Source organism: Chaetodon auriga, chromosome 21, assembly GCF_051107435.1.
Source record: "Chaetodon auriga isolate fChaAug3 chromosome 21, fChaAug3.hap1, whole genome shotgun sequence".
Classification (NCBI taxonomy): domain Eukaryota; kingdom Metazoa; phylum Chordata; class Actinopteri; order Chaetodontiformes; family Chaetodontidae; genus Chaetodon; species Chaetodon auriga.
The window spans coordinates 235,001-248,610 of record NC_135094.1 but is presented as its reverse complement, the minus strand read 5'-3'; the positions used below and the strand labels follow the sequence as shown (position 1 = coordinate 248,610).

General features: G+C 44.0%; 1 protein-coding gene across 1 annotated transcript; it reads right to left on the bottom strand.

Moving 5' to 3' along the window:
* Nucleotides 1-576: 576 nt before the first annotated feature.
* gcm2 (glial cells missing transcription factor 2) lies at nucleotides 577-10,206 on the bottom strand. Its single transcript, XM_076761536.1, has 8 exons — nucleotides 9,840-10,206; nucleotides 6,108-6,171; nucleotides 5,543-5,731; nucleotides 5,359-5,471; nucleotides 3,241-3,366; nucleotides 2,899-3,155; nucleotides 2,408-2,645; nucleotides 577-2,051 (listed from the first exon to the last, which is right to left on the bottom strand). Exons 1-8 carry the CDS (start codon nucleotides 9,930-9,932, stop codon nucleotides 1,737-1,739), a joined length of 1,395 nt encoding a protein of 464 aa, XP_076617651.1. The 5' UTR covers nucleotides 9,933-10,206; the 3' UTR covers nucleotides 577-1,736.
* Nucleotides 10,207-13,610: the final 3,404 nt, after the last annotated feature.

The following is a 13,610-nucleotide window of genomic DNA, read 5'->3' as shown; positions in this document are numbered from 1 at the left end:
CTGATTTGTGCATTAGGGTTAGAGAAACACTCGAGAATATTGTTCATAGTTCATTTTCTTACGAATATAGACATAAGAAAATACCAGGGCAAGCTATGGGATGGGAAGTGAGTTCTGTATTTATGTATCTATCAAACTGCTGAAAGGCAAACTTCAGTGAGAGACACATGATGTCTTTCACATCAGTCTTTTCACTTAAAATCCAATTTTAAATGAGAATCAAGGTTTCACAGTGTGGACTGTCGGACAGAAAAATGGGAGAAGATACAACAACATACTGTAAGTTTACCTCAGACTGCAGCTCTTCAAACATGCTGTTGATGGGATGTCACAACAGTTTTTTTAATTCCTCTAGCTTTAAATTTACATCATTTAAATTCTTGTTCCTTCATCTTTTTTGTTAAACTCATCAGTGTAATTTTAGATTCTGCTTTATTATCTGTTAACACTAAAGTAAAGAGACAACAAGAGTCTGTACAACAGTTTGTTTAATGTGAGAGTTCAGACAGAATAATTTTCACATCGTTTTCCCTCACAGATCTCTTCAGTCAAGAACTGTTTTAGTCTAGTCGAGTCCAGTTCAGTTTCATGTTGGAGGGAAGTCTGACCGATCAATAAATAACTCGAACAACAAACATTTGACAGGTTCAAAATACTTTCTGAATGCAGTGACATTAAAACAAATCTTTGGAGTTGATCTAATATTTCATATTTTTAACAAACATCTGAACACATGGAGGCTTCTTACTAAAATATCTTCAAATATAAAACAGAGAACATTAGAAATAAAGACCTGGTTCTTTCTGAGGTCATTGGTGGTTTAACATCAAAATAACTGATTCCCGAGCTTCAAAGTCCATACTTGACTTTGGAAACAGTTTGGCTAAAATTCCCCCAAAAGTTCACTTACTTGGTGTCGTTGAAGCTTTCAGCCACACCTCATGGCCGTCCTCAGTGGACGGAATTGCTCAGGTTCAACACACCTCACTCTTGGTGTCCAAACAGGAAGTGACACACCTCATTCCTGGGGTCCCAACAGGAAGTGACACACCTCACTCACATGATGTCTCGTCTGACTGCAGAGACCATCTTCACCCCAAATACACCCACCCGTAACAAAAGTAACACTAAGCTCATCTGACAACAGACAAAACCATTAAATGACAACTGCAGCTCCATTCACTGAGGAAGGCCATGAGACATAGCTGAAAGTTCCAGAAACACCAAGCTAGGCCTCCTGTTAAGGATTTTATGTCTATCAGAATCCTGGATTTTGAGATCCTGGTTAGACTTGGCCAGTTTCATTCCAGTCTTGTGTACAAAGTTTTCACTGTGTGTCCTGAAAGGCTTGCTGGAGGAAAACGGCAGCAGGGAGTTTCCTTTGGGATCATGATAGTACTCCATGAAATGTCTTCAGAAACATTCTTGTGGACCAAAGGTTTAGTTCACTTTGAGTTTAGTCCTGATAATCCACATCCTCTCAGCACCTGAACCATCCAGTCACAGTAGTTCAACACATCGTTCAGTAGTTATTGTACTGTTTGTTGTAATCAAAGTATCTGTTTTGGTACTGGCCTTTGTTTTTCTCATAGTAGTAGCACTAGTATCAGTCGTCACAGTAACAGCAATTGAAATAATACTGTGTCAGTTGTTGTCATATTGGTACGTGATGTGGCACACATAGCAGTAGTCATGGTAACAGTAGCCGTGGTAATGGCGGTGAGGATAGTGCTGCGTCAGTAATCATCATAGCGGTACGTGTTGGGGTAGGTGTAGCGGTAGTCATAGCCATCAGCTCGTTCTGTTTTGGCCTGCAGAGGCTCGGGCTGAAACGATAGAGACTTGATGACTCCGCCTGACTCCTCCATGACCTTCACCTCGGTGGAGTATGAGGAGGAGGAGGTGTCATCCATCAGGGAGGAGCAGCCGGGGAGGCCTGGAGGTTTGGGGGGAACACAGGGCTGGTAGGCTGGAAGGCCAGCAGGAGGTTTAGGACATGACTGGTAGGAAGGGAGTGCCGCAGGAGGCTTTGGACAGGGCTGATAGGAGACCTGAGGAGGAGGATCAATGATAATTATTCTGGAGTATTAATATGACAGATATGATAGGTTTGGCCCCTTCCTCTCTTTAGCTATTGTTGCTATGCCTTTGGACCACGGTCACCTACAAACTGGAATTGTCCAACTGCAATTCTCACAGCTTGGGACAGAAGTCTTCCAGCCAATGAGAAGACAGTAGGGCCTCCATGTGTGAGGTGTCTATGTTTCTCTAGGGTCCACATAGATATACCTGGTGACCCTAAAGGAAGTGACACTCCTGAAGACATTACTCACTTCTCATTGGCTCCCAATCCTTGGCCCTCATATCTAAGGTCTGCAGTTGGACCCTCCTGATGAACTATACTGACCTTGGTTGTCGTGGTGATGATGGTTTGAAGGGCTGCAGGGGACCCTGGGGTATTGCTGGGGTAACGGCAGGGGTACTCTGCACTGTAGTAGTGGTGGTTGTCGCCGTAGGGGGCAGAGTTCTTCAGTAGGTCCTTCCAGCCCGAAGGAGGCTTTGTCTGGGGGTCGAAGGAGGATGAGGAGGAAAGAGGAGCCGAGGATGAGGTGGAGGAAGAGGAGGAACCCAGGACCGGGGCCACCCTGCACACAAACCAGGATCTAGTTGAGACCTGTTTAGACTGTCAATATGTGGTTCAGATTACTGGAATCTAAAATCTGATTCAGATCTGTTTATGCTACCAAGATCTGTTTAACCTGTTAAGGAACTGGTCTAAACCTTTGTAAAAGTCCATGATCCATGATGTAACGCTTTTTAGCATCTAAACTGGTTCAGAATCTGGTTTGGACCTGTTTACATTGCCAGGACCTTACTTAGAGTGTGTGTGAGGCTGACCTGGGGTCACAGAGGTCAGAGGCCATGGGATATGAAGGTGAAGTCAGGTATCCCTGGAACTCATAGCCGGGCCTGCCCATGTAAAGCCTGGGATTGGCTGGTTTCTGAAGTGCTGCCGGGGCATCCCCTAGTGCATTATGGGGGTTATAGTAGGGCTCTGGGCTCTGGAATGCTGGGTAATGCTGTGGGAAATTCGGCTCGATAAAGGAGATCCTGTCTGATGGATCGACACAGGAGAGGAGGGCGGGGCCCAGAGCCTGAAATAGATAAAACCAACAAGTAAACAAACAAACAATTAACAAATCCGTTAGTAAACTGCTGCTGTTGTTTGTTGTTGCCGACCTGTGTTTCGATGAGTCGTCTCTTGGGCGTGAACGGCGGTGAGCTGACTCGTCTCTTCACTGAACTTCTTCTGGCTTCAGTTTCAGATTTAGACTCTGGTCTAGGATGATCATGAACGCCTTTAGCCTGAGAAAAAACAAGAAATAATTTAGTCAATAGACCTTCAGAATCTGGTTTAAACCTGTCCACACAATCAAAATCTAGTTGATTTGGCATAAATCTGTTTACACTGGAAAATGTTTCGACTGCTTAAAAAGTTTCATTTCCCGTATCTGGTGTCTACTTGTGCATACTGTCAGGTTCACCCAGTTAGCAGAGAAGAAGGTCTACTTGTGTATCTCGGTACTGTTGGCTGTTGAATCCAGTTGGTGATATTGAAAACCAGGGAGGATGGTTTTGCAGTTGCAGGACTGAGGAGTTGATTGTAGCACAGAGGTGTGGGGGTGAAGATATAGCTACTGAAGTGAAGGTTAACGCTCACAGAATGGAATCAGGGAGTCCCACGCTGCGTTTCAGTGATGGCCTGCCCAATCAGCAGATGTGTTGAAGCTTCAAGGGAGGTATCGAGGTCCCTGGGTACACCTCTCCCTGAATGTTGAAGGCCGCCTCTCTGGATTTTTTTCTTAAATAACCACACCTTGTTACTAAATAACTGAAATAAAGTCTAGAGGTCTAGATATTCAAAGGACTGAAGTAAGAACAAACGCCACCTGTTTACAACAGTTAAGGACATATGAATATGTATGTTTGATTTTAATGTACATTTAGTTCCAATGTTTGGTTATAGCAAAACATTTAAGTTTTTACTCTTGTCATACGTCTTTGGAAAACTACCTGATTGAGGGAAATTATTTCAAGATACAATTGCAACAGCAGGTACAGTGAATCCCAACAACAAAGGAACAAGCGATTATAAACTGAAGCAACTCACCAATGAACTTTCACAGTGATCCACTGATCGATAACATTATATAACACAACAGGTTTCCTTCAGTGTGTTCAAACTTGTATTCATTTACAGTAATTGACTCTGACTGCTGAAGATGAAAGATCAGAGTGTTACCTTTCAAAATAGACCAAAACCATGCAGGGACTCCACGTGGTTCAAGAACAGCTACCAGTTTACTTTGGGTCTGCCTTGGACAGATATTTTAGGCTCATTTTTAACCTCTGTGGGGTTGTTATTGAGGTCATTGATAATACCTTGTTCGTTAGTGCTCCTGGCTGTGTGACAGCAGGTGTTGGAAGGTTGGAGTCACCTGAGGCCAGGTGTGAAAGAGTCTTCTTGTCTTCTACGTCTACTTGTTAAATCTCCTGTGAAGGGATGTGAGGGCAGTTTTGTAGGTGGAGAATAAGAGGTGTTGTAGACCTCCTCCTCGGTTGACAAGTGGTTTCTCTATTTTTAAACAGCCTCCTTGACTCCTCTGTCAAGCCATCTGTCCTCTCTGTCCACAGTATGTCTGCTTCTGTCCTCCAATGACTGTCCCTTATCTTTCAGGTGGAGGTGGACTTCTGGGTCCTGACCTGAAGAGCTGGTCTTCAGGTTGGTGTTGGTCCATGTTGAATGACCGTGTAGTTTCTTGATAAACAGGTCTGTGTATCCTCACTGCTTTGGACTGCAGACATTAGACTGCTGTCCTTGTATTTAGTCTTTCAGGTGGACTGGTCTCTGTCCTGGTGTTTTGGTGGGGTTTAGTTGCAAGGGGTTAATATTTCTATTTAAATTCTTATTTAAATTTCTTTGTGCTTTCAGAAATTACTTTAAAACTGTTTAGACGTAAGCGTGGTTTACACGTGCTTTCAGACTGTCGAGCCTTATGTTACCTTTAGACCTTCTTAGATGTCCTGGACTTTGTTTAAACCTGTTCAGACTGTCAGGCTGATTTAAAATGAATTTTTTATGCTTGAAGTTTAAGGATCTGATTTAGAACTGTTTAGATCTCGTTCAAACTTAATTAGATGTCCAAGTACTAATTTATTATTCAGGATGCGCCATGAATTTTGAGATTATTTTAGCTGCTAAATATGCAGCATTACCCAGCTCTACCAAGTTAGCACATATAGCATGTTAGCCTGTCTGTTGAAATTGAAGAATCAGTAAAGAGTAAAGGTTGTGACCTGAAAGAAGATGGCCTTTCCGTCAACCCTCCAGAAGTTGGTGACAGGGTAACCGCTGTGACCGCGACATGGCAGCAGCTCCAGTGAGGCGTTACAGCTCGGACACAGCTTCTCTGAAACAGAGAGAGTCCAGTCAGTAAACTGGGACACACATGGACCATTAACAGATTGTGGTTTGTCTTACTCTGCTGTTTCTGCCGGGCCTTGTCACAGATGGCTGGTCGGAGCTGCAATCTGGAGCCGTCGGGCAGCGTGCAGCCTCGAGAACACACCACAACGCCGAGACATGACTTCTTCAGGATCTGACAGTTGTGGTTGTTGGTGTTTCTCATCGCCCAGCCGGATAGATGTCTCTGAGCGTTCTTATCTTCAGCTAAAAACGAAAAGACAGTTAGCTAAAATCAACGCTGTCATGACAACAACGTGTCTCGTAGATTGACTTTAGAACAAGAAACCGTTTGGTGGTTTTGTTCTTTGAGTTACGTACTTATTCCATGCACACACAGTTCGTGACGTTATTAGAGAAACGTTTTCTTCTTCTTCTCCCTCATGTGTGATTTAACAAGCAGACATTTAGCAAAATGGCGAGAGATGATCATTAACAAGGTATCCTAGCAAAGCACGCTGCGCTGTGAGGCAACAGCGATAGTCGCCTGGACAATCACATGGACGCACATCGCTACGACGGGGTGTCGTCAGGTCACGTTAGCTTCAGTCTTTCAAACAGATTAATCAGAAACGTTTCTCACCACTGTAGATGAAGCGAACATAGCCATCTGTCCACTCCTGGAACGGGTCGAACTGCTTGGTGTCCTGCAGACAGACAGAGGGACAGACAGACAGACAAGCAGAGAAGCAGTCAGGCAGACAGACAGGCAGACAGGTTAGTTGGTTCTGTCTTCTTCTTTGCCTCACTTTCATGTCGTATCCTGAATTCATCACCTGATGTTCTGAGTATTCCCTCGGCTGATCTGAGTTCAGTTTGAGGAGGAGAACGTTGTTAAAGCTGTTTCAGATCTGGTTTGACCGTTAGTTGAGTTGGGACCCTCGGAGGGCCCCGACCCGCAGGTTGAGCAACGCAACAAACACAACAAACTGTAAAGAAATGAGAACTGAATCTGAATCAGTTTTCATTGGTTTTCACAGCGTTTCTCAGCCTCTGGTTCGGGACTCGACAACAGGCCGGGTGGTTCATAAACTGGGTCGTCGGTCACATCAGCTCACTCACAACAGAATGAGATGTGTCTTTCCCAGCAGTGATACAGTCAATCAATTCACTGATTGATTGATTACGTGCTGCAGGAATAAACTCTTTAAACACATCAGATCAAAATCTCCTCATGACGCTTTGAAAGCACCTTCAAAGAGAGAAAAGGACGAATGAATCGTCATTAAACCATCTGTAGCTTCACCTTTATGCACGCAGACGTCTCAGTCAATCAGAGATATTGATCAGCGTGAGAGCTGATTCTGGATCAGCTGTTTGACCTCAGTTTGATATTTGGTTTCACTGAAAACAATATAAAAAACAGTTTTTACTGTTTGAGCAACAACAGAGAAGAGTCGAGTCAGCTGCTTCACACACACACATGCACGCACACGCGAGCAAACAGAGGGCGGCCAGAACAGACCAGACCAGACCAGACCAGACCAGAACAGAACAGGACAGGACAGGACAGGACAGGACAGGACAGGACAGAACAGACCAGGACAGGACAGGACAGGACAGGACAGGACAGAACAGACCAGGACAGGACAGGACAGGACAGGACAGGACAGGACAGAACAGAACAGACCAGGACAGGACAGGACAGGACAGGACAGGACAGGACAGAACAGAACAGAACAGACCAGGACAGGACAGGACAGGACAGGACAGAACAGAACAGAACAGACCAGGACAGGACAGGACAGGACAGGACAGGACAGAACAGACCAGGACAGGACAGGACAGGACAGGACAGGACAGAACAGAACAGACCAGACCAGACCAGACCAGAACAGGACAGGACAGGACAGGACAGGACAGGACAGAACAGACCAGGACAGGACAGGACAGGACAGGACAGGACAGGACAGAACAGAACAGGACAGGACAGGACAGGACAGGACAGGACAGAACAGACCAGGACAGGACAGGACAGGACAGGACAGGACAGGACAGGACAGAACAGACCAGGACAGGACAGGACAGGACAGGACAGGACAGGACAGAACAGAACAGAACAGAACAGACCAGGACAGGACAGGACAGGACAGGACAGGACAGGACAGAACAGAACAGAACAGACCAGGACAGGACAGGACAGGACAGGACAGAACAGAACAGAACAGACCAGGACAGGACAGGACAGGACAGGACAGGACAGAACAGACCAGGACAGGACAGGACAGGACAGGACAGAACAGAACAGACCAGGACAGGACAGGACAGGACAGGACAGGACAGGACAGGACAGGACAGACCAGACCAGGACAGGACAGGACAGGACAGGACAGGACAGGACAGACCAGACCAGAACAGAACAGACCAGGACAGGACAGGACAGGACAGGACAGACCAGAACAGGACAGGACAGGACAGGACAGGACAGGACAGGACAGAACAGACCAGACCAGACCAGAACAGGACAGGACAGGACAGGACAGGACAGGACAGGACAGGACAGAACAGAACAGAACAGAACAGACCAGGACAGGACAGGACAGGACAGGACAGGACAGGACAGAACAGAACAGACCAGACCAGAACAGAACAGAACAGGACAGGACAGGACAGGACAGGACAGGACAGGACAGGACAGAACAGAACAGACCAGACCAGACCAGAACAGAACAGAACAGGACAGGACAGGACAGGACAGGACAGGACAGAACAGGACAGATTTGATTTTCTTCTGCTCATGTCTGAACTGTGTCTTTGTCTTTGTCTTGTCTTTTGACAGCATGAGTCTGCATATAGAACTTGTCCTTCATTCCTCAGGTTCTGCTGGAGGACGTTGGACTCATGATGGAATTTTCTTGACAATTATTTATTATTTATTTATATTTTTTTTTCTTTGCCTATTTTTCATTCAGTTTGTTGCTGTCAGAGCAGGATTTCACAAACATGAAGTCAAGAGTCCAGATTCAAAACATGCACACAGGAAGGAAATACAACTAAACAGTTCAAAGGTAACATTTTCACATTTTCTTAAATATCTAAAAATTCTACTTTAGTGGAAGACTGGAGTCTGCTGAGCTCTAAAATCAATCAAACACATTATTACTAAAATCGACTTTATATAAAACTAATCCAACATGAAATGACTGAAGAAAAACGGGAATGTTTTATTAACATGAGGGGAAAAAATCATTTTATTCTAAATTTCAAATATTGTTAGTAAAATCTTTCTTTAAAGTAAAGCACGAGGACGCGAAGGCCGAGAATCAGGAGAAATGATGACTGTGACCACAAACAAAGTGCCGACGCTGAGCATTTAAAAACCTTTAAAAACCTTAAAAACGACAATATTTGACATCAGACTTCTTCACTGAACTGCTGAAGTTGGATTTCTTGTAAATTTGATTTCCCTTTATTGTGTTTCGAGTGTTGTTAAAAAGCTTCTTCACCGTCTCGTTTCTAAAGATTTTGGATTAAAAAAAAAAAACAAAAAAAACATTTAATTTCAAGTTTTTTGTTTTTTTTTTCCTCAAAATTAAAATTTCAGTTACAATGAGTCTTTTGACAGAAGCTTTTATCCAAAGCGACGTACGCATGAGATTTTCATACATAACAAGGTTCAGGACAGGAGAGGACAAGACTCAGAGCCAGAACGCAGATTTCTGGTCCAGTTGGACAAAGGTGCTACAGGTGACGCTTACAGTGAACAGAGGTATTTTTTTTTATTATTATTTTGAAGAAAGAAGGTGATTATTTTTATTATCTAAACTCCTCTTTCTCGTAGAGAAATGATAAACGTCAGTCTCTCACCAAACTCTGTTCACTTTTTTGAATATTTACGAAAATCCCAAATTGTTTGATTCAGTGAAATTTTCTGTTTTCTGAATAAATATTATTACTATTTACTGTTGCTATTATTACTATTGTTAATAAATGAGACATCAGGATTTCTGGGAACTCCCTTCCAGAGAATTTCGGCCCGTTTCCTCAAACCCGTAAACCGAAAACAGTTTTCCTTAAATATCAGCCCTGATTTCACTTTTTCCTCCACATTTCATTTGTCTCTGAATGTTTTCTGTCGTGTCGCTTCATCGTGTTTTCCAGCTGGAACCAAACTCCGTTTAACTTTCGGTGGATTTAAGAATCGGCGCTGGATGAAGCGCGTGTCGGGTGAAGGATTATTTTGCTAAATGAACTCCTCTCTGCGTCTCTGTGCTTAAAATCGAAATGATTGGACAGTGAAATAACCTCATTGATCTCATCGATTTTTCCCGCCTCGAGCTAAGTGTATGTATCGATCAGTTACTGATCAGGTTACCTGCGGCAGTTTGGGGTCGTTGATGTCCCACGTGAACTTCATCCCGACCGAACACACGCAGTCTGTCTCCTCGCGCTCCTCCGCCCGGGACATCCTCCTAGTCCCGATCCTGGTCCTGGTCCTGGTCCTGGTCAGTCCTCTTGACGGCCCTGATCCGGATCCCTCAGGCTCAGGTGAAACAGAAGACTGCCAGTAAAAACGGACTCTCAGATCTGACCTCAGATCAGTTCTGACAAAACAAAGAAAAAGAAAGTTTTAATGTGAAACGCTTCAAACCGGAAGCAGATCACAGTTTTTGGTTCGTTTGTGAAGTTTCATGAAAAAGCTGAAACTTTAAAAAGCTCCTTCCGACAGCGCGAGCTGCTCCGGTGAGTCTCAGGTACGAAGTGAGTGAACAGGTGAGACAGGCGCGAGCTCACAGCACGGGGAGGGGGGAGGGGGGAGGAGGGCTGATTATTTATCACCAAGTACGACTATCGATGCGATTATTGATCAGTCTGAAGCTGATCATTGTTTCTGATCATGGAAACATCAGTGACGTCCTGATGACGTCACGGCGGTTCCATATTAAAAAAAACATTCTTTTGCATTGATCATTCCAAAAAAAAAAAAAAAAAATCAGCTGATATTTCTGCTCAATGACATTTATTACATTTATTATTAAATAAACAGTAAACACAAAATGATCATTCAGCAACGTGTGTGTGTGTGTGTGTGTGTGTGTGTGTGTGTGTGTGTGTGTGAGAGAGAGAGAGAGAGAGAGAGAGTGAAAGTTGAAATGACTCTTCATGTTTTTAATGTTTCAGGTTTTAAAACTCGCTGATTCAGGGAAACACACACACACACACACACACACACACACAGGTGAGCAGGTGTGTGTGTGTGTGTGTGTGTGTGTGTGTGTGTGTGTGTGTGTGAGTGTGTGTGTGTGTGTGTGTGTGTGTGAGAGTGTGTGTGTGTGTGTGTGTGTGTGTTGTGTAAACACTTCGCTGTTTCTCCTAAAACAAACAAACTCATTAGTCATCAATTAGAGGACGAGAGGACGTCAGCTTCTACCTGAAGAACTGTTCACCTGTCTGTCCGCTCACCTGTCTGTCTGTGTTATTTTTTTCTTAATTTCACAGATGTGGAATCAATAAAATCTTTATCTTATCTTATCTTATCTTATCTTATCTTATCTTATCTTAATGAACATGATGACCCACATTTGGGCTCAAAGAAGAAAATGAAATCTAATTTTCTGAGTAGATCAACTGATTTTCAAAGTTATAAAACTTCTTTATTTGTTCCTTAAAATCCATATTTTTTCGTTCAAATTCAAATTTGATGGATCACTAATCAAACAAGTTTTCATTTCAGGTGAAAATTAATGCAGGAATTACATTAATTATTAAAAGTGATTAAAATGTAAGTTTTCTAATCAGTAAATTCAATTCAGCTGAAAACGTTTCAGGGTCTTCTTTGCTCTGAATTTTCTTTAAGATCCAAAACATAAAAAATCTTCAATCATTAGATTTTTCTCCTTACTGAAAAGATTTTTATCCAGATCTTCTCTATTCTCCTCATTTTTAGTTCTTACGAACCTCCTTCATGTTCATGTTCATGTATTGTAGGCCGTGACCGTTTCCATTCATTTGTCCAGCCCTGGTGGATTTGTTAAAACGGACTTTAGTTAAACTGAAGACTACATTTGTTAATTTTTCTCATTAATGTCCGAAGTGAAAAGACGAAGTGTGACGTTCTTCATTCATGCATGTATTCATGCATGTATTCATTCATTCATTCATTCATTCATTCATTCATTCATGTCACTTCATTAAACTCGGGCTGAATCGAAGCTCATCAGTTAATTAACAGCAGCTGTGCGCGCGGCTGTGCGCGCTCCGGACACACTGAGAGAGGAGACACGATGGTAAATGAACTTACTGATTTATCAATGACTGAGCAGAAATGATTGATTTTTTTGGTTTTGCTTCGGCCTGAACTGATCGGTTTCCTGTTTGATTGATTGTGAATCAGCTGTTCATTGAATGAAACGTGATGAAAGCTTATTGATCCGTTTGACTCTGAACTTCAGGCTGATCTGAAAACATGAAAACGAATCAGAAACGAGTCTGAAGTCAAGAATCGATCAGATTCAAAGAGAAAACTTTCTTTTATTTCATCATTTTTCTCTTGCTTTCTGTGTGTCATCACGTGTTTGTATTGATTTCCTTTCAGTTCAGCACTTTGAACTGTGCAGAAATAAAGTTTATGGCTTTGATTTTGTCCACGCGGTCTGTCGCACAGCGCGGCCTGCAGCGCCCCCTGCTGCCCGTCTGCACGAAGTGACGTCAGTCCATCAGCTGCTGCTCAGGCCCAAAAGAGTCACATCAGGCAGAAATCAACCCTCAGTCCTCCTCAGTCCTCCTGAATCCTCCTCAGTCCTCCTGAATCCTCCTCAGTCCTCCTGAATCCTCCTCAGTCCTCCTCAGTCCTCCTGAATCCTCCTCAGTCCTCCTCAGTCCTCCTGAATCCTCCTCAGTCCTCCTGAATCCTCCTCATCTCTCCTGAATCTTCCTGAATCTTTCTGCTGAGTTTAACCATGACAGAACCTCATTTAGTCACATCATGAGTTTCTTTCACACTTTGAAGCAACAAAACTTCAATCAAGGAGGGACAGAGAGAAGGAAGGAAGGAAGGAAAGGAGGGAAGGAAGGAAGGAAAGGAGGAGGCTTGGACAGACAGACAGACTCTTCATCTCTGATGACTGATTCATTTCTGAAATGAAATGACGTTTGGTTTATTGTGTGTGTGTGTGTGTGTGTGTGTGTGTGTGTGTGTGTGTGTGCGTGCGTGTGCGTGTGTCTCAGTTGGAGGTGCAGATTGAGGACTGTCTGGCTCGTGGAGACTCTTCTGGTCTGGTGTCTGTCCTGCACCATGAAGGACTGTCCACCGTCACGCTCGGCAGACTGGACCAGCTGGTTACCAAGGTAACGGGACAACATTTTTCTTGTTTGTTGGTGCTCTGTGTGGATCTGAGCCCGACTGATCCGGATCAGACTGTTGAGGATCGCAGTCTGGAGTTTTAATTCATTTTGTAAATCTTTGAATTCTGTCTAAAATGTGATTTATCATAAACAGACCCAGGCAGAGGTTTGGACACAGCGTCTGTCCCCCTTTCTTCTGTCTCTGTAGTATTTTCTGTGTTGTACGTGAACACTGATGATGTCAGAACTGTGAGAGGACACGTGTGGGACTGTGTCACAGAGTGAAGGAGGTGGACATGTTTCAGACTCCTCTCTCTGAGCCTCCTTCAGCTTCGACGCAGCTTCGCTCTCTGTGCTCCTTCTCTCGGCTGCTTCGTGACGTGGTCACCTGGACTGATTCAGGTAACAGGTGAGACGTGTGCGAAGGTCATTGGTGGAACGTCCGTCCTTCTCAATGAGTCTGAGAGCATCAGGTGTCGTGCAGAGGGAGTGTTGGTTTACAGTGAACAGCTCCATTCAACTACTGCAGGAATCCATTCTATGACGAGAAACGCTCGACCAAAGAGAGACGACGTCCATCATTAAGACGTGAAGGTCAGTCCGTCCAGAGAGGTTCAAGATCAGTCACCAAAACCATCAAAGCTCTGATGAAACTGGCTCTCATGAGGACTGATCCAGGACAGAAGACCGGGACGTCCCTCTGCTGCGGAGGAGAAGTTCATCACAGTCAGCAGCTTCAGAAATCAGCCGTTAACAGCAGCTCAGATTAAAGCTGCTCAGAGTTGAAGCAGCAGAAACGTCT